This window comes from Oncorhynchus tshawytscha, unplaced genomic scaffold (genome assembly GCF_018296145.1).
Source record: "Oncorhynchus tshawytscha isolate Ot180627B unplaced genomic scaffold, Otsh_v2.0 Un_contig_298_pilon_pilon, whole genome shotgun sequence".
Taxonomy (NCBI): domain Eukaryota; kingdom Metazoa; phylum Chordata; class Actinopteri; order Salmoniformes; family Salmonidae; genus Oncorhynchus; species Oncorhynchus tshawytscha.
Window position 1 is genome coordinate 145,007 of NW_024609534.1, and position 21,463 is coordinate 166,469.

General features: G+C 44.7%; 1 protein-coding gene across 17 annotated transcripts in view; it reads left to right on the forward strand.

The window, feature by feature from the left end:
- LOC112228456 (gamma-secretase-activating protein) overlaps positions 1–21,463 on the forward strand; it is a 39,155-nt gene that overhangs the window by 9,158 nt on the left and 8,534 nt on the right. For 15 of the 17 annotated variants that reach the window (XR_006082304.1, XR_006082301.1, XR_006082303.1 and 12 more), the window contains 12 exons: positions 992–1,133; positions 1,361–1,445; positions 3,016–3,085; positions 3,170–3,330; positions 3,793–3,927; positions 6,883–6,941; positions 8,838–8,869; positions 12,769–12,830; positions 16,489–16,584; positions 17,479–17,549; positions 18,058–18,152; positions 18,381–18,500. Coding sequence is in view for 4 of the 17 variants with exons in the window: in XM_042315748.1 (XP_042171682.1) it covers positions 992–1,133; positions 1,361–1,445; positions 3,016–3,085; positions 3,170–3,330; positions 3,793–3,927; positions 6,883–6,941; positions 8,838–8,869; positions 12,769–12,830; positions 16,489–16,584; positions 17,479–17,549; positions 18,058–18,152; positions 18,381–18,500 (1,128 nt within the window). In the remaining 13 variants the exon portion in view is untranslated. The remainder of the gene's footprint in view (positions 1–991; positions 1,134–1,360; positions 1,446–3,015; positions 3,086–3,169; positions 3,331–3,792; positions 3,928–6,882; positions 6,942–8,837; positions 8,870–12,768; positions 12,831–16,488; positions 16,585–17,478; positions 17,550–18,057; positions 18,153–18,380; positions 18,501–21,463) is intronic. The other 2 variants (XM_042315751.1, XM_042315750.1) reach the window with 1 other exon arrangement.

The following is a 21,463-nucleotide window of genomic DNA, read 5'->3' on the forward strand; positions in this document are numbered from 1 at the left end:
AACTGTGTTGATGATGGCCCCAGTGTAACTGTGTTGATGATGGCCCCAGTATAACTGTGTTACAGGTGTTGATGATGGCCCCAGTGTAACTGTGTTGATGATGGCCTTCAGTGTAACTGTGTTGATGATGGCCCCAGTATAACTGTGTTGCAGGTGTTGATGATGGCCCCAGTGTAACTGTGTTGATGATGGCCCCAGTATAACTGTGTTACAGGTGTTGATGATGGCCTTCAGTGTAACTGTGTTGCAGGTGTTGATGATGGCCCCAGTGTAACTGTGTTGATGATGGCCCCAGTGTAACTGTGTTACAGGTGTTGATGATGGCCCCAGTGTAACTGTGTTGATGATGGCCCCAGTGTAACTGTGTTGATGATGGCCCCAGTGTAACTGTGTTGATGATGGCCTCAGTGTAACTGTGTTGATGATGGCCTCAGTGTAACTGTGTTGATGATGGCCTCAGTGTAACTGTGTTGATGATGGCCTTCAGTGTAACTGTGTTGATGATGGCCTTCAGTGTAACTGTGTTGATGATGGCCTTCAGTGTAACTGTGTTACAGGTGTTGATGATGGCCTCAGTATAACTGTGTTGATGATGGCCCCAGTGTAACTGTGTTGATGATGGCCCCAGTGTAACTGTGTTGATGATGGCCCCAGTGTAACTGTGTTGATGATGGCCCCAGTGTAACTGTGTTGATGATGGCCCCAGTGTAACTGTGTTGATGATGGCCCCAGTGTAACTGTGTTGATGATGGCCCCAGTGTAACTGTGTTACAGGTGTTGATGATGGCCCCAGTGTAACTGTGTTGATGATGGCCCCAGTATAACTGTGTTGATGATGGCCCCAGTATAACTGTGTTGATGATGGCCCCAGTATAACTGTGTTGATGATGGCCCCGGTATAACTGTGTTGATGATGGCCCTGGTATAACTGTGTTGATGATGGCCCCAGTGTAACTGTGTTGATGATGGCCCCAGTGTAACTGTGTTACAGGTGTTGATGCAGAGCTGGGTGTGTTGGGATCAGACGGTGTGGTGTTGTCTCTACCCGAGTCCTCTCTGCTGGACCTGAACACAGGCAGGATGTACACTGTAGACCTCAACCCCTCCTTCCTAATGGACCTACTGCACTGCAGGTAGAATAGAATAGAATAGAATGGAATGGAGTAGAATGGAGTAGAATATAATAGAATAGAATAACATAGATTACAATATAGCTCAATCCATTGTTGAATGGAAAATGGTCTTGAGTGTGTATTTCATGCTTACTGCATGTAGAAGGTACTGCAGCATTGAGTATTATAGTGAAGGTACACTCCTCTGTTTATGTCGTAGTCATGATGTCTTGTGCTCTGTGCTGTAGCCACAGGAGACCTGACGCTCAACGCCTGGCTGCCCTGCACTGTCTGCTGCTCTACATGGGACCCAACGCTGCACTAGAACTGAAGGTAGGAGATGCAAGCAAAACCCACGAGAACACTTTGCTCAGAGAGAGAGAGAGAGGGCAAGAGAGACACAGAGTGTGTTTAAAATATATTTATATTTAACCAGGTAGGCTAGTTGAGAACAAGTTCTCATTTTCAACTGCGGCCTGGCCAAGATAAAGCAAAGCAGTCCGACACAAACAACAACACAGAGTTACACATGGAATAAACAAACATACAGTCAATAATACAATAGAAAAGTCTATATACAGTGTGTACAAATGAGGTAAGATAAGGGATAAATAGGCCATGGTGGCGAAGTAATTACAATATAGCAATTAAACACTGGAGTGATAGATGTGCAGAAGATGAATGCAAGTAGAGATACTGGGGTGCAAAGGAGCAAAATAAATAAATAACAGTATGGGGATGAGGTAGTTCGATGGGCTATTTACAGATGGGTTATGTACAGGTGCACTATGTACAGGTGCAGTGATCTGTGAGCTGCTCTGACAGCTGGAGCGTAAAGTTAGTGAGGGAGATATGAGTCTTCAGCTTCAGTGATTTTTGCAGTTCGTTCCAGTCATTGGCAGCAGAGAACTGTAAGGAGAGGCGGCCAAAGGAGGAATTGGCTTTGAGGGTGACCAGTGAATTATACCTGCTGCAGCGCGTGCTACGGGTGGGTGCTGCTATGGTGACCAGTGAGCTGAGATAAGGTGGTGCCATACCTAGCAAAGACAGAATGGTGTCGTCTGCATAGAGGTGGATCAGAGAATCACCAGCAGCAAGAGCGACATCATTGATGTATACAGAGAAGAGAGTCGGCCTGAGAATTTAACCCTGTGGCACCCCCATAGAGACTGTCAGAGGTCCGGACGACAGTCCCTCCGATTTGACACACTGAACTCTATCAGAGAAGTAGTTGGTGAACCAGGCGAGGCAATCATTTGAGAAACCAAGGCTGCTGACTCTGCCGATAAGAATGGGGTGATTGACAGAGTCAAAAGCCTTGGCCAGGTCGATGAATACGGCTGCACAGTACTGCCTCTTATCGATGGTGGTTATGATATCATTTAGGACCTTGAGCGTGGCTGAGGTGCACCCACGACCAGCTTGGGAACCAGATTGCATAGCTGAGAATGTACGGTGGGATTCTAAATGGTCAGTGATCTGTTTGTTAACTTGGCTTTCGAAAGGCAGGGTAGGATAGATATAGGTCTGTAGCAGTTTGGGTCTAGAGTGTTTCCCCCTTTTGAAGAGTGAAAGAGAGATGTTTTGGAGGGAGAAGTTCAGGACTGGGTTCTGACCATGAGTCAGGTTGTTTATAATAGAGAAAGTGCTGCACTTGAAATCTCCATCTGCAGTACTTGTTCTAAATGGTGTCTCTGTGGCCATGACAACTCACTAACACAGAGAGGCAACCCGTCTTAGAGGTCCAGGAGGACGAGGCTGCTGTGGTTTCATCCACTCTGTGAAAACCTTTTACATAACATGGCTTTATGCATGTGTGGTAACAGTTACTTACTATAGTAACAATACCACCATGTTGTTACATAGCATAGCACTGCTGTTACTTCATGTGTTTTCTCTGCAGATCATAGATTGGATCTGTGACAATGTCATGCCGTTCGACACCTTCGATCAAATTCAGGAATTTATTCTGGGTAAGTGGAACAAGACTTATCATCGTTTTAAAATCCATTTTTGTGGTGTTTTATGGAAGAATCATCGTCTCCCTTCAACGACAGCGTCACTGTACAGGATCATCTATAAGAAGTGTCTCAGTCTGGATGAAGTCCTACCCTACTCCTCTGTGTTTGAGAAGAAGAAGGTACCGGAGGCTCTAGACCAGGTCCCCGGTGTCACCTGCACCACAGAGCTCCATGCTGAACCAGAGTTCAAAGGAAAGGTAATATCTTTCACCCACTCCAGCTAGTCAACTACCTGATCAGTCACCTGTGTAATATTTATTGATTTATTTCCAGGTTAGACACTAGGGGGCAGACAGGAGTGGGAAGCAGATCCAGTGCTCAGTAACAGATAAAGAATGCATATCTAATGAATCAAATGAAGAAGAGTTGTGTTGACAGTAAGGACGTGATAATATTATAGAAACTGGGCTATTTACACTGAAATACCCAGTGATTATTCTGTAGATGGAGGCCGTCTTTAATTAAAGGCAAAACATGAACCATTTGTTACAATCAAGTGCATTTCATTTAATGTTATGTAGTATGAACCCCCGTGCCATAAATCATTTAGTTTCCAAGGAGGTCTCAAGATGACCATAACAAATGGACTTATTTTGCAAAAACTGTAAAAGTAGTAAACAGCTGGTGTTTACTAGATGTTTGGTAATGTTTCGCTGCAGGCCAGGAGTCTCCAGGGTTATTGGGAAGAGCTGCAGTGGAGCACAGAAAAGATGAAGTACTTTGAGGCGGTTCCAAACCCACGATACAGAGCATCTCAGAACCTGCCAGACTGGACCAAGCTGCTCACTACCCTGGTGAGTTCTGTTCAGACCTGGAAATATGTAGCAGCATTGGTGAGTTCACACATATTAGAGGATCAAACTGCAGATCCAGAACCTCTCACAGTCTGCCAGAGTGGACCGTGCTGCTAGCTACCCTGGTAAGTTCACACAGAGAGACTGGAATATAGATTATCTCTGGGAGCTCAGTGCACCACAGGAACCATGGTCTCTCTCTCTGATCCCAAGCTTTACACTGCAGTAGGACAGTATGGAACCATGGTCTCTCTCTCTGATCCCAAGCTTTATACTGCAGTTAGCAGTAGGACAGTATGGAACCATGGTCTCTCTCTCTGATCCCAAGCTTTACACTGCAGCTAGCAGTAGGACAGTATGGAACCATGGTCTCTCTGATCCCAAGCTTTATACTGCAGTTAGCAGTAGGACAGTATGGAACCATGGTCTCTCTCTCTGATCCCAAGCTTTACACTGCAGTAGGACAGTATGGAACCATGGTCTCTCTCTCTGATCCCAAGCCTTACACTGCAGTAGGACAGTATGGAACCATGGTCTCTCTCTCTGATCCCAAGCCTTACACTGCAGTAGGACAGTATGGAACCATGGTCTCTCTGATCCCAAGCTTTATACTGCAGTTAGCAGTAGGACAGTATGGAACCATGGTCTCTCTCTCTGATCCCAAGCTTTACACTGCAGTAGGACAGTATGGAACCATGGTCTCTCTCTCTGATCCCAAGCCTTATACTGCAGTTAGCAGTAGGACAGTATGGAACCATGGTCTCTCTCTCTGATCCCAAGCCTTACACTGCAGCTAGCAGTAGGACAGTATGGAACCATGGTCTCTCTCTCTGATCCCAAGCTTTACACTGCAGTAGGACAGTATGGAACCATGGTCTCTCTCTCTCTCTGATCCCAAGCTTTACACTGCAGTAGGACAGTATGGAACCATGGTCTCTCTCTCTCTCTGATCCCAAGCTTTACACTGCAGTAGGACAGTATGGAACCATGGTCTCTCTCTCTCTCTGATCCCATGCTTTACACTGCAGTAGGACAGTATGGAACCATGGTCTCTCTCTCTGATCCTAAGCTTTACACTGCAGCTAGCAGTAGGACAGTATGAAACCATGGTCTCTCTCTCTGATCCTAAGCTTTACACTGCAGTAGGACAGTATGGAACCATGGTCTCTCTCTCTGATCCCAAGCTTTACACTGCAGTAGGACAGTATGGAACCATGGTCTCTCTCTCTCTCTGATACCAAGCTTTACACTGCAGTAGGACAGTATGGAACCATGGTCTCTCTCTCTGATCCCAAACTTTATACTGCAGCTAGCAGTAGGACAGTATGGAACCATGGTCTCTCTCTTTCTCTGATCCCAAGCTTTACACTGCAGCTAGCAGTAGGACAGTATGGAACCATGGTCTCTCTCTCTGATCCCAAGCCTTACACTGCAGCTAGCAGTAGGACAGTATGGAACCATGGTCTCTCTCTCTGATCCCAAGCTTTACACTGCAGCTAGCAGTAGGACAGTATGGAACCATGGTCTCTCTCTCTGATCCCAAGCCTTACACTGCAGCTAGCAGTAGGACAGTATGGAACCATTCATCATTTCCAATTCCGGACATATTCTCTTATAGAACCACTTCAACAGGTAGCCTAGCGTTTAAGAGCGATGGGTCAGTAACCGAAAGGTCGCTGGCTCGAATCCCTGAGACGAATCTGTTGATGTTCCCTTGAGCAAGGCAATGAACCCTAATTGCTCTTGTATGTGCTAAATGACCAACATGGACATGTAAAATGTAGTACAGTATACCTTCATAAGGGGAAGTTAGAGAACACGTTCTTCACTCTGTCTGTTCCAGAAGTTAGAGAACATGTTCCTCCCTCTGTCTGTTCCAGGAGTTAGAGAACATGTTCCTCCCTCTGTCTGTTCCAGGAGTTAGAGAACATGTTCCTCCCTCTGTCTGTTCCAGGAGTTAGAGAACATGTTCCTCCCTCTGTCTGTTCCAGGAGTTAGAGAACATGTTCCTCCCTCTGTCTGTTCCAGGAGTTAGAGAACATGTTCCTCCCTCTGTCTGTTCCAGGAGTTAGAGAACATGTTCCTCCCTCTGTCTGTTCCAGGAGTTAGAGAACATGTTCCTCCCTCTGTCTGTTCCAGGAGTTAGAGAACATGTTCCTCCCTCTGTCTGTTCCAGGAGTTAGAGAACATGTTCCTCCCTCTGTCTGTTCCAGGAGTTAGAGAACATGTTCCTCCCTCTGTCTGTTCCAGGAGTTAGAGAACATGTTCCTCCCTCTGTCTGTTCCAGGAGTTAGAGAACATGTTCCTCCCCCTCTGTCTGTTCCAGGAGTTAGAGAACATGTTCCTCCCTCTGTCTGTTCCAGGAGTTAGAGAACATGTTCCTCCCTCTGTCTGTTCCAGGAGTTAGAGAACATGTTCCTCCCTCTGTCTGTTCCAGAAGTTAGAGAACATGTTCCTCCCTCTGTCTGTTCCAGGAGTTAGAGAACATGTTCCTCCCTCTGTCTGTTCCAGGAGTTAGAGAACATGTTCCTCCCTCTGTCTGTTCCAGAAGTTAGAGAACATGTTCCTCCCTCTGTCTGTTCCAGGAGTTAGAGAACATGTTCCTCCCTCTGTCTGTTCCAGGAGTTAGAGAACATGTTCCTCCCTCTGTCTGTTCCAGGAGTTAGAGAACATGTTCCTCCCTCTGTCTGTTCCAGGAGTTAGAGAACATGTTCCTCCCTCTGTCTGTTCCAGGAGTTAGAGAACATGTTCCTCCCTCTGTCTGTTCCAGAAGTTAGAGAACATGTTCCTCCCTCTGTCTGTTCCAGAAGTTAGAGAACATGTTCCTCCCTCTGTCTGTTCCAGGAGTTAGAGAACATGTTCCTCCCTCTGTCTGTTCCAGGAGTTAGAGAACATGTTCCTCCCTCTGTCTGTTCCAGGAGTTAGAGAACATGTTCCTCCCTCTGTCTGTTACAGAAGTCAAAGAACAAGAAGGCTTCTAACTATCTACGTCACATTGAGGAGAACACTAAACAGTAGGTGGAGAACCGAAGAGCGAAGGGTCTCTTGTGTGTTGCAGAATGTTGTGTGTGTTGGAGGAAGTGTGTTGGTGGGGTACAGGGGGAACTTCACTATTGAAAGCACAGAGAGACAAACTCACAGGGATCAATGACATTGATAGATATTAACACAGGGATCAATGACACTGATAGATATTAACACAGGGATCAATGACACTGATAGATATTAACACAGGGATCAATGACACTGATAGATATTAACACAGGGATCAATGACACTGATAGATATTAACACAGGGATCAATGACACTGATAGATATTAACACAGGGATCAATGACACTGATAGATATTAACACAGGGATCAATGACACTGATAGATATTAACACAGGGATCAATGACACTGATAGATATTAACACAGGGATCAATGACACTGATAGATATTAACACAGGGATCAATGACACTGATAGATATTAACACAGGGATCAATGACACTGATAGATATTAACACAGGGATCAATGACACTGATAGATATTAACACAGGGATCAATGACACTGATAGATATTAACACAGGGATCAATGACACTGATAGATATTAACACAGGGATCAATGACACTGATAGATATTAACACAGGGATCAATGACACTGATAGATATTAACACAGGGATCAATGACACTGATAGATATTAACACAGGGATCAATGACACTGATAGATATTAACACAGGGATCAATGACACTGATAGATATTAACACAGGGATCAATGACACTGATAGATATTAACACAGGGATCAATGACACTGATAGATATTAACACAGGGATCAATGACACTGATAGATATTAACACAGGGATCAATGACACTGATAGATATTAACACAGGGATCAATGACACTGATAGATATTAACACAGGGATCAATGACACTGATAGATATTAACACAGGGATCAATGACACTGATAGATATTAACACAGGGATCAATGACACTGATAGATATTAACACAGGGATCAATGACACTGATAGATATTAACACATGGGATCAATGACACTGATAGATATTAACACAGGGATCAATGACACTGATAGATATTAACACAGGGATCAATGACACTGATAGATATTAACACAGGGATCAATGACACTGATAGATATTAACACAGGGATCAATGACACTGATAGATATTAACACAGGGATCAATGACACTGATAGATATTAACACAGGGATCAATGACACTGATAGATATTAACACAGGGATCAATGACACTGATAGATATTAACACAGGGATCAATGACACTGATAGATATTAACACAGGGATCAATGACACTGATAGATATTAACACAGGGATCAATGACACTGATAGATATTAACACAGGGATCAATGACACTGATAGATATTAACACAGGGATCAATGACACTGATAGATATTAACACAGGGATCGATGACACTGGTAGATATTAACACAGGGATCGATGACACTGGTAGATATTAACACAGGGATCGATGACACTGGTAGATATTAACACAGGGATCGATGACACTGGTAGATATTAACACAGGGATCACACTGGTAGATATTAACACAGGGATCGATGACACTGATAGATATTAACACAGGGATCGATGACACTGATAGATATTAACAGGGATCGATGACACTGGTAGATATTAACACAGGGATCGATGACACTGGTAGATATTAACACAGGGATCGATGACACTGGTAGATAATAACACAGGGATCGATGACACTGGTAGATAATAACACAGGGATCGATGACACTGGTAGATAATAACACTCAAACACACAGACACGTAGAGATACTGTATACACACAGATACAGTTTCCACTTAAAAGTCAAGTAAGTCACATCATCTGATATTTCCTCTGTTATTTTCAGAGTTCTGTTGATGGTGGACAGCTGGAATCTTGGTAAGATGCCACATTCTAAAAGCCACTATCATTAATAGAAGGATTGTAAGAAACCTTGTCTCTCTATGAATGTAAGAAACCTTGTCTCTAGGATTGTAAGAAACCTTGTCTCTAGGATTGTAAGAAACCTTGTCTCTAGGATTGTAAGAAACCTTGTCTCTCTAGGATTGTAAGAAACCTTGTCTCTAGGATTGTAAGAAACCTTGTCTCTCTAGGATTGTAAGAAACCTTGTCTCTCTAGGATTGTAAGAAACCTTGTCTCTCTAGGATTGTAAGAAACCTTGTCTCTCTAGGATTGTAAGAAACCTTGTCTCTCTAGGATTGTAAGAAACCTTGTCTCTCTAGGATTGTAAGAAACCTTGTCTCTAGGATTGTAAGAAACCTTGTCTCTAGGATTGTGAGAAACCTTGTCTCTCTAGACCTTGATGTTGGTCCTTTGGCTATGAAGCTGTTATTGTGATTATTATTCCTAGAATAACACTGGTATATTAAGATGCTGGCAGGCCAGTTAACGTGAGCTCATTTACCCTTGACTACAGATAGGAAATGTTTTCTGCTTCAGTTAAAGAAATCCCCCAACTTGAGTTTCAGGGTCACATACTTGAGTCCACTGGAGAACATCGCTCTCGGAGCCCACAGTTGTTGATGATTTATCATTCAGGGAGAGAGAGAGAAAAGAGGGGAAGAATGCCACATGGTTATGTAAGAATGGGAGGAGAAGGGCGTCTCTCTCGCTTGCTTTCCTTCTTTCTCCCTGTCTTCTTTCTCCTCTCCTTCACTGCTTCCTGACCCCAGTCCAAATGTTGCTCAACCACGAGATTGGACATCGCTCTACCTCAACCTCACATGGGCCACGCACAGACAATACACAACCTCACTCTCTGTCACACACACTGCTCTCTCGCTCTTACTCTCTCTCTCTGTCTGTCTCTCACCCGTACATACTCTCTCCCATACTGACCACCATTCATCATTCTCCACACCAATATCCCGACTCACAGAAACTACCCTCTGCAAGTTGACTTTTTCCTCTCCCCCCTTCATTGTCCTTGTCATCTTCTCTGACTGTATTGTTTCAGTTTATCCATGGAGATGTCCTTCTGTAATGAAAAGACCATGGAGATGTCCTTCTGTAATGAAAAGACCATGGAGATGTCCTTCTGTAATGAAAAGACCATGGAGATGTCCTTCTGTAGTGAAAAGACCATGGAGATGTCCTTCTGTAATGAAAAGACCATGGAGATGTCCTTCTGTAATGAAAAGACCATGGAGATGTCCCTCTGTAATGAAAAGACCATGGAGATGTCCCTCTGTAGTGAAAAGACCATGGAGATGTCCCTCTGTAATGAAAATACCATGGATATGTCCTTCTGTAGTGAAAAGACCATGGAGATGTCCCCTTCTAATGAAAAGACCATGGAGATGTCCCTCTGTAATGAAGACCATGGAGATGTCCTTCTGTAATGAAGACCATGGAGATGTCCTTCTGTAATGAAAAGACCATGGAGATGTCCCCCTCTAATGAAAATACCATGGAGATGTCCTTCTGTAATGAAGACCATGGAGATGTCCTTCTGTAATGAAGACCATGGAGATGTCCTTCTGTAATGAAGACCATGGAGATGTCCTTCTGTAATGAAGACCATGGAGATGTCCTTCTGTAATGAAGACCATGGAGATGTCCTTCTGTAATGAAGACCATGGAGATGTCCTTCTGTAATGAAGACCATGGAGATGTCCTTCTGTAATGAAGACCATGGAGATGTCCTTCTGTAGTGAAAAGACCATGGAGATGTCCTTCTGTAGTGAAAAGACCATGGAGATGTCCTTCTGTAGTGAAAAGACCATGGAGATGTCCTTCTGTAGTGAAAAGACCATGGAGATGTCCTTCTGTAGTGAAAAGACCATGGAGATGTCCTTCTGTAGTGAAAAGACCATGGAGATGTCCTTCTGTAGTGAAAAGACCATGGAGATGTCCTTCTGTAGTGAAAAGACCATGGAGATGTCCCCCTCTAATGAAAAGACCATGGAGATGTCCCCCTCTAATGAAAATACCATGGAGATGTCCTTCTGTAATGAAGACCATGGAGATGTCCTTCTGTAATGAAGACCATGGAGATGTCCTTCTGTAATGAAGACCATGGAGATGTCCTTCTGTAATGAAGACCATGGAGATGTCCTTCTGTAATGAAGACCATGGAGATGTCCTTCTGTAGTGAAAAGACCATGGAGATGTCCTTCTGTAGTGAAAAGACCATGGAGATGTCCTTCTGTAGTGAAAAGACCATGGAGATGTCCCCCTCTAATGAAAAGACCATGGAGATGTCCTTCTGTAATGAAGACCATGGAGATGTCCTTCTGTAATGAAGACCATGGAGATGTCCTTCTGTAGTGAAAAGACCATGGAGATGTCCCCCTCTAATGAAAATACCATGGAGATGTCCCTCTGTAGTGTTCGTGGCCAAGGAATAATTAACTACATCATCTCCACCCCTCAACCAGTATTCTACAAGAGCACAGACACAAGGGACAACAGACACACCAGACTCGACATTGCAGATGAGCTGAAGGCAGTCATCAATGATCTTGGACCACAGAAGGTATGTGAGAAGAATAAGAGAACCACATTGAAGCTGCCCAGCAACACCCTTTGGGGTGGTGTTGTCATCATGTTTGGCAGTCTCCTGGAGGGGAAGGAGTCTCTCCAAGGAATGGCCATATCACAGTCTGCCGATATGGACAGTCCCATCAAGAGGATCCTCCTGGATAAGGTATTTTGGGAGAGAGTGGTAAGCAGCCTGAAACCTATAGCAGTAGCCATTGAGGGAGACAATGCCATCCTGTCTGATGTTCAGACTCTGCTTGCAGAGGTAAGAGAATAAATCCATACTGCCCTGCCCACTTCACTGTTGCTCCAAGCAGAGGAAACTGCAGTTCTGAAATACACCAAAAAGCGTGAAGACTTCTGCCTGAAGCCCAAACACGCTGCAGCGTACATGTTGGACCCCAAGTATGCTGGTAAGATCATCCTGTCTGGTGCAGAGATCAACAAGGCCTATGGTGTCATCAATACCGTGTCTCGCCACCTTGGCCTGGATGAGGGAGGGCAGTCTGGCGGAATACACTTCCAAGCAAGGGCCTTGGGATGGAGATGCAGTATGGTAGTCGTGACAACATATCTCATCAGCCACCTGGTGGAAAGGACTTTGTGGATCTGAGGCTCTTTTCCCTGTTGCCTCCATCATCCTCCAAATCCCACCCCCCAAAAAATTGGTGGCCATCCGGGCAAATATGAGGCTTTTTGAGCCTGACAACGAGCCATCCTCTACAAGGTTGGAAAGTGACAGTGAAGATGAGGCCTCAGAGTCTGATGTTTAAGAGGTGGACATTGAGGAGGTCCAGGGAGAAGACATGGAAGCCTGAGAGGAAGACAACCAAAGCTTTAGTTTCTAGACTATAATTTTACAGATGTATGTTGAAAACATTTTTGGGAGATGGAATGGATCATTGGGGATCATTCAGTATTCCCTTTCTTTGGTTGTTCAGTGAAATCATCCCATGTGATTGGAAGGATTGAATCATTTGATTTATGTCTACGTATGATAAGGTAAAAGGTTTATGTTTCTGTCTCCATATGATATGGTAAATATATCCAATACAAAAACATCTACATTTAAATGGTATTAATATTAATTCCCATATATTCATGTTAATTCCCACGGAAAGTTTCCACCTCTAAATATTCCCCAAAATGTGCAACCCTACTTACTCATCTCTCTTAAGTCATTAGGCAATCCTCTTCCTCGTCCTAACTCATGACTGTTTGTTTTGCCTTATGTCCAACTCTTTGAGATGTAATGAAAAGTCTAAATCCACGGTGTTATGGTGTTCCTCTGCAGATCAGAAAGTGGTTCTGTTGTTCCAGGAAGAGGATAGCCAGCAGAGGGCGCTCATAGGCCTGGTGAGTCACAAGATACAGCAGCCATGATACTCTGGGTGGAAGGTGCCCTCGGGCATAGACAGATCTAGGATCAGTTTACCTTCCCCAGAGCCTAATCTTAACCATTAGGGGGGAAAGGTTAAACTGATCTTAGATCAGTGTCAGCACTGTTTTAGTATTGGGTTGGAATGCAGGCTTGTCTAGCTTACCAAGACCAAGGTTCATCAGGGCAAGCAGTTAGCTGACAACACACAACACGCATGATAAAAATAGTTGTCCCTTTTTGATCCTGACATTGCAGTCTATTCCCAGGAGTTTTTAGCCTTGCAGCAGCAACTATTTCCATCCTGAAATTGCTGTCCCTGAGGTTTAAGTGACGTTAGCGTTTCAGCAGGTTCTATTCTACCTATCCCCAGTTGTAAAACACTAGGGTGGTCTAGCTGTGGTCCTCTCAGCATCAACCAGCAGGGTAACTATTCTACCTATCCCCAGTTGTAAAACACTAGGGTGGTCTAGCTGTGGTCCTCTCAGCATCAACCAGCAGGGTAACTATTCTACCTATCCCCAGTTGTAAAACACTAGGGTGGTCTAGCTGTGGTCCTCTCAGCATCAACCAGCAGGGTAACTATTCTACCTATCCCCAGTTGTAAAACACTAGGGTAGTCTAGCTGTGGTCCTCTCAGCATCAACCAGCAGGGTAACTATTCTACCTATCCCCAGTTGTAAAACACTAGGGTGGTCTAGCTGTGGTCCTCTCAGCATCAACCAGCAGGGTAACTATTCTACCTATCCCCAGTTGTAAAACACTAGGGTGGTCTAGCTGTGGTCCTCTCAGCATCAACCAGCAGGGTAACTATTCTACCTATCCCCAGTTGTAAAACACTAGGGTGGTCTAGCTGTGGTCCTCTCAGCATCAACCTGCAGGGTAACTATTCTACCTATCCCCAGTTGTAAAACACTAGGGTGGTCTAGCTGTGGTCCTCTCAGCATCAACCAGCAGGGTAACTATTCTACCTATCCCCAGTTGTAAAACACTAGGGTAGCCTAGCTGTGGTCCTCTCAGCATCAACCAGCAGGGTAACTATTCTACCTATCCCCAGTTGTAAAACACTAGGGTGGTCTAGCTGTGGTCCTCTCAGCATCAACCAGCAGGGTAACTATTCTACCTATCCCCAGTTGTAAAACACTAGGGTGGGCTAGCTGTGGTCCTCTCAGCATCAACCAGCAGGGTAACTATTCTACCTATCCCCAGTTGTAAAACACTAGGGCCTAGCTGTGGTCCTCTCAGCATCAACCAGCAGGGTAACTATTCTACCTATCCCCAGTTGTAAAACACTAGGGTGGTCTAGCTGTGGTCCTCTCAGCATCAACCAGCAGGGTAACTATTATACCTATCCCCAGTTGTTAAACACTAGGGTGGTCTAGCTGTGGTCCTCTCAGCATCAACCAGCAGGGTAACTATTCTACCTATCCCCAGTTGTAAAACACTAGGGTGGTCTAGCTGTGGTCCTCTCAGCATCAACCAGCAGGGTAACTATTCTACCTATCCCCAGTTGTAAAACACTAGGGTGGTCTAGCTGTGGTCCTCTCAGCATCAACCTGCAGGGTAACTATTCTACCTATCCCCAGTTGTAAAACACTAGGGTGGTCTAGCTGTGGTCCTCTCAGCATCAACCAGCAGGGTAACTATTCTACCTATCCCCAGTTGTAAAACACTAGGGTGGCCTAGCTGTGGTCCTCTCAGCATCAACCAGCAGGGTAACTATTCTACCTATCCCCAGTTGTAAAACACTAGGGTGGTCTAGCTGTGGTCCTCTCAGCATCAACCAGCAGGGTAACTATTCTACCTATCCCCAGTTGTAAAACACTAGGGTGGTCTAGCTGTGGTCCTCTCAGCATCAACCAGCAGGGTAACTATTCTACCTATCCCCAGTTGTAAAACACTAGGGTGGTCTAGCTGTGGTCCTCTCAGCATCAACCTGCAGGGTAACTATTCTACCTATCCCCAGTTGTAAAACACTAGGGTGGTCTAGCTGTGGTCCTCTCAGCATCAACCAGCAGGGTAACTATTCTACCTATCCCCAGTTGTAAAACACTAGGGTAGCCTAGCTGTGGTCCTCTCAGCATCAACCAGCAGGGTAACTATTCTACCTATCCCCAGTTGTAAAACACTAGGGTGGTCTAGCTGTGGTCCTCTCAGCATCAACCAGCAGGGTAACTATTCTACCTATCCCCAGTTGTAAAACACTAGGGTGGTCTAGCTGTGGTCCTCTCAGCATCAACCAGCAGGGTAACTATTCTACCTATCCCCGTTGTAAAACACTAGGGTGGTCTAGCTGTGGTCCTCTCAGCATCAACCAGCAGGGTAACTATTCTACCTATCCCCAGTTGTTAAACACTAGGGTAGTCTAGCTGTGGTCCTCTCAGCATCAACCAGCAGGGTAACTATTCTACCTATCCCCAGTTGTAAAACACTAGGGTGGTCTAGCTGTGGTCCTCTCAGCATCAACCAGCAGGGTAACTATTCTACCTATCCCCAGTTGTAAAACACTAGGGTAGTCTAGCTGTGGTCCTCTCAGCATCAACCAGCAGGGTAACTATTCTACCTATCCCCAGTTGTAAAACACTAGGGTGGTCTAGCTGTGGTCCTCTCAGCATCAACCAGCAGGGTAACTATTCTACCTATCCCCAGTTGTAAAACACTAGGGTAGTCTAGCTGTGGTCCTCTCAGCATCAACCAGCAGGGTAACTATTCTTAGACTCAGCTCTGCTCTGCTCTGCTCCCAGCAGGCTATTCCACCTGCAGGTCAGATAGGTCTCTCCTGCTCCAGGAGTGTGTACCTGCAGTGTGTGTGTATGTACCTGCAGTGTGTGTGTATGTACCTGCAGTGTGTGTGTATGTACCTGCAGTGTGTGTGTATGTACCTGCAGTGTGTGTGTATGTACCTGCAGTGTGTGTGTATGTACCTGCAGTGTGTGTGTGTATGTACCTGCAGTGTGTGTGTGTATGTACCTGCAGTGTGTGTGTGTATGTATGTACCTGCAGTGTGTGTGTGTATGTATGTACCTGCAGTGTGTGTGTATGTACCTGCAGTGTGTGTGTGTATGTACCTGCAGTGTGTGTGTATGTACCTACAATTGTGTATGTGTTTGTGTGTACCTACTTGCTGTGTGTATGTAAGTCCCAGTAGGCTCCTGCTCCACTCTCCTTCCTGATAATAAGAATGTAGGACACTGTTAGAGGAGCAGGGAAACAGGGACACAGAGGAACAGGGACACAGAGGAACAGGGACACAGAGGAACAGGGACACAGAGTAACAGGGACACAGAGTAACAGGGACACAGAGTAACAGGGACACAGAGTAACAGGGACACAGAGTAACGGGGACACAGAGTAACGGGGACACAGAGGAACGGGGACACAGAGGAACGGGGACACAGAGTAACAGGGACACAGAGTAACAGGGACACAGAGTAACAGGGACACAGAGTAACAGGGACACAGAGTAACAGGGACACAGAGTAACGGGGACACAGAGTAACGGGGACACAGAGTAACGGGGACACAGAGGAACGGGGACACAGAGGAACGGGGACACAGAGGAACAGGGGAACATCAAGGGAACCACACACACAGACAGACAGACACCTTCAATGTGAAGTGTTGTGTTTCCTATAGATGGTGGACAAGCTGAGAGAGCACCTCAACAGACACCTGCCTCGTCTGGGGAAGAAGAAGATCGACTTGCTGGTGGTGAACTACGTGGCCAAGCTGGTGTGTGTTCTTATTCTACATGACCCAAACACTGTTTCCATTGTTTTTGCGGTTACACAAAGAAAGGCCTGAGACAGACAGATTGTAGTTGAGAAATGACAATAACCATTATCCTCCAACACATGTACTTCCTCCTGTGGATGACAGATCTACTTCCCACTGTTCACAGCTCAGTTATGACGTCAGAGAGGCTCTGTACAGTACATCATACATAGATATCACTGACTGAAGAAAACCCTGAACCTCACATGGAAATAGTGCACTCCATATCAGGAAGACACAAGCCTTTCCATAAAGTGTGTGTGTGTGTGTGTGTGTGTGTGTGTGTGTCAGGATGTAAATGTGGTAGTGTTTCTTCCTGTTATTGCAGTAAGAGAGAGAGGAGAAGAGGATGTGAGTGGTCATGCTTGGTCAGTCACAGTGTGTGTTAGTTGGCTAGCGGTGAGTGTGTGTGTGTGTGTTAGTCGGCTAGCGGTGTGTGTGTGTGTGTTAGTCGGCTAGCGGTGTGTGTGTGTGTGTGTGTGTGTCGGGTTGTGAAAGTGGCAGTGTATAAATAAATCATAGTAACACCTGTTTCTCTTGCTACGTGTTGGCACGGACTACTATTCATTTGTAGAGAAAGAGAAAATAGGAAGTGTTACAGTGTGTGAAACTGTGGAAACAGGAACTGAATGTGAAACGTTTTAATAGTGGTCTTATCATGTAACATTTGAGTAAATCAGATGTTTAAATTCTCGGAGCATTCATCCCTGACCTCTTTTCTGTGTGTGTTTGGTGTGTTTGGTGTGTGTGTTTGGGGTGTGTGTGTGTGTGTGTGTGTGTGTTTGATGTGTGGGTGTTTGATGTGTGTGTGTGTGTGGGTTTTTGGTGTATGGGTGTTTGGTGTGTGTGTAGCTGGAGCTGATCAGACGCATGCTGGAGTCTGTGTGGCTGAAGTACAAACTAGGCCCTTTGGTGCTGTGCTTGTAAGTTGCTCCCTGTGTGCGTGTGCGTGTGTGTGTGTGTGTGTGTGCGTGTGTGTGTGTGTGTGTGTGTGTTAGTCTATTAGTGTGTGTTAGTGTGTGTTTTTAGTTAGTGTGTGTTTAGTTTGTTAGTGTGTGTGTGTGTGTGTTTAGTTTGTGTTAGTGTGTGTGTGTTTAGTTTGTGTTTGTTAGTGTGTTTAGTTTATGTTAGTGTGTTTAGTTTGTGTTAGTGTGTGTTAGTGTTGTGTGTTTAGTTTGTGTGTGTGTTTAGTTTGTGTGTGTGTGTTTAGTTTGTGTGTGTGTGTTTAGTTTGTGTTAGTGTGTGTGTGTTTAGTTTGTGTTAGTGTGTGTGTGTTTAGTTTGTGTGTGTGTGTGTTTAGTTTGTGTTAGTGTGTGTGTGTTTAGTTTGTGTTAGTGTGTGTGTGTGTTTAGTTTGTGTTAGTGTGTGTGTGTGTCTACAGTGTGTATGCAAGTCCTGTCCCATTGATGTTTACTATCCTCTCTGCTGTAGAAAGCAGCGGGGGAGTTCAGCAGAGTGGGCCGTGTTTCACGTGATGTGTCGGATACTGGAGGCTACAAAGACTCTGTGTCTCCCCCTCCCTCCTGGTAAGAAGAACCCCGTTTAATCTTCTCAAAATAACACTGTTTATTCATGTATTTTACCTTCTTCAACCTTCTCGAAATAACCAAGGCGTTAAACTTATTTTAACCTCCCTGTCCAGTGTCTCAATATAACAAAGCACTTCAACAGAGCTTATAGAGAGCCTGCCTCTACAATATTAAATACGTATTCAAGCAAATGGCATCTGACGTGGTGTTGCTGTGTGTCTGCAGGGTATCACACTCTACTGTCCGTGTTGGGCGTTCGCTGTCTCCCCAGACACACCTTCCTGCAGTACGTTGACCATGGTGTGCTGCAGCTCACCGAGACCTTCGTCTCACGACTCATGACAGGTTCACACTGCACTACACACACACACACACGCACACACGCATGCACACACACACGCACGCACTGCACACACACACGCAATATGTGCATATACCTACACACATACACACAATTTATCAGATGGCATGATTCAGCTATTGTGCCATAATGTCATTTCTCAGTAATTACTACAGGAAGGTGTGTCCTCATGAACACTGAGTCAGGGAGCTGGCAATACAGTTCTGTACTTTTCCACAGTAAGCTGGAACCTCTTAGATTCATTATTGTCTTACTTACAGTGTAACTGTGTCTGCCTCCTCCATGCTTCAATACAGATGAATGCTGTAACCGTGTCTGCCTCCTCCATGCTTCAATACAGATGAATACTGTAACCATGTCTGCCTCCTCCTTGCTTCAATACAGATTAATACTGTAACCGTGTCTGCCTCCTCCTTGCTTCAATACAGATTAATACTGTAACCGTGTCTGCCTCCTCCATGCTTCAATACAGATTAATACTGTAACCGTGTCTGCCTCCTCCATGCTTCAATACAGATTAATGCTGTAACCATGTCTGCCTCCTCCATGCTTCAATACAGATTAATGCTGTAACCGTGTCTGCCTCCTCCATGCTTCAATACAGATTAATGCTGTAACCGTGTCTGCCTCCTCCATGCTTCAATACAGATTAATACTGTAACTGTCTGCCTCCTCCATGCTTCAATACAGATTAATACTGTAACCGTGTCTGCCTCCTCCATGCTTCAATACAGATTAATACTGTAACCGTGTCTGCCTCCTCCATGCTTCAATACAGATTAATACTGTAACCGTGTCTGCCTCCTCCATGCTTCAATACAGATTAATGCTGTAACCGTGTCTGCCTCCTCCATGCTTCAATACAGATTAATACTGGCAACAAAGTGTTGATTTAGCTAGTCAACTGAAAAAAAAGAGTTGTGTATGTTGCTATGACAACCAGCTCAATTTGTTGTCTGTCTAGTTTGGAAACATTGACTTTATATGAGAAGGTAGAAAAAGCTAATTAAGAAAAGGAAGGAGAGACTGACAAGTTTTATACAAATGTCTGCTGTTGAAAACCAAATGACTCTATAAGAAATGGGAGATAATGTCTAGATGCTTTTTATAGTGGAGACCAAGTTTATACATTTCCTGGCAGGGTTGATGAGGCAGTCATAAGGAGCTAATGAGGCACGATTTAGCCTGGCATAGAACATGTGCTCTCTCGTTAGGACACTGTTGTTTCATCATAGTGCCTAATAGTTTTTGCGACTGCACTTGAAGAAACAATAAAAGTTCATTACATTTCCCGGATTGACGGACCTTCATGTCTTAAAGTAATGATGGACTGTCATTTCTCTTTGCTTATTTGAACTGTTCTTGACATACTATGGATTTGTTCTTTTACCAAATAGGGCTATCTTCTGTATACCACCTCTACCTTGTCACAACACAACTGATTGGCTGGTACTGTAGTTGGTGTGAGGGACTGGAACGAGGGACTGCAGAGAGGGAGTGAGGGACTGGAGCGAGGGACTGGATTGAAGGACTGGAGAGAGGGACTGGAGAGAGGGATTGACGGACTGGAGCGAGGGACTGGAGCGAAGGACTGGAGGGACTAGAGCGAGGGATTGAGGGACTGGAGAGAGGGATTGAGGGACTGGAGAGAGGGACTGGTGAGAGGGACTGGAGCGAGGGACTGGAGCAAAGGACTGGAACGAAGGACTGGAGGGACTAGAGCGAGGGATTGACAGACTGGAGCGAGGGACTGGAGTGAGGGACTGGAGTGAGGGACTGGAGCGAGGGACTGGAGAGAGGGACTGGAGCGAGGGACTGGAGCGAGGGACTGGAGAGAGGAACTGGATTGAGGGACTGGAGAGAGGGACTGGAGTGAGGGACTGTGTTGTAGATGTTGCACAGTGTAGTGTTTGCCAAGACAATGATCATGGAATGTAAGCGCTAGAAGCCCAAGTGCCAGTACCACTCCCACCCACAGTCCTGCAGGGTTTTCTCCCTGTTAGATACAAGCTCAGACTAAACATGCCCTCATCCCCCATCCAGTTTGAATTGCAACAATAATTGCATTCATATCTTCATATGTATAGTTGTTTCTTTACAAAGATATTGAAGTGTTATTGCTATACCCAAACAGTTTGCTTGAGAGAATCTAAATGTCTTGACTTACACTCTTGTAATAAAAGGTCAACTCGTACAAACCCTCCCAGACAGACAGTCAGTACCTAGTAGGAAGAATGGTGCAATGCATACCGCCCTCGATACCCTTTCATGCTTGGACAGGTTTCTCAATACTTGCATTGACATCTCAATCTTTTAAGATATCCCATTACAATACAGTCTTGTGTTAAGATGTTACAATACCCAAACAGTGGGATGTTAGTGTTCCTGTTACCACACTGACTCTTTTTGTACCTGCTAACAATCAGAAGGCAATACTAGAAAGTGTTTCATGCTTGGCCAGTTTCCGTCCAGTTTATATCACAGCTCTTCCTCAGGGGACAAACAAAACAATCTCTGAAGATGAAGGCAAAGTACAAAACATGATTGTTTTCAGTATTTCGTCTAGACGGTGATAAGGAAAATGTCAGAATTCTGGGGAATAAGTTCTGTGTAAGAAAGTGGCTAAATTAATTGGTGTATTTTCTCTTGCCGTGTTTTGAATAATGTAGTAGTTAGATATAGTTGATAATGTTTGATATGGACTTGACCTTGGTGTTTTGAATAATGTAGTAGTTAGATATAGTTGATAATGTTTGATATGGACTTGACCTTGGTGTTTTGAATAATGTAGTAGTTAGATATAGTTGATAATGTTTGATATGGACTTTACCTTGGTGTTTTGAATAATGTAGTAGTTAGATATAGTTGATAATGTTTGATATGGACTTGACCTTGGTGTTTTGAATAATGTAGTAGTTAGATATAGTTGATAATGTTTGATATGGAC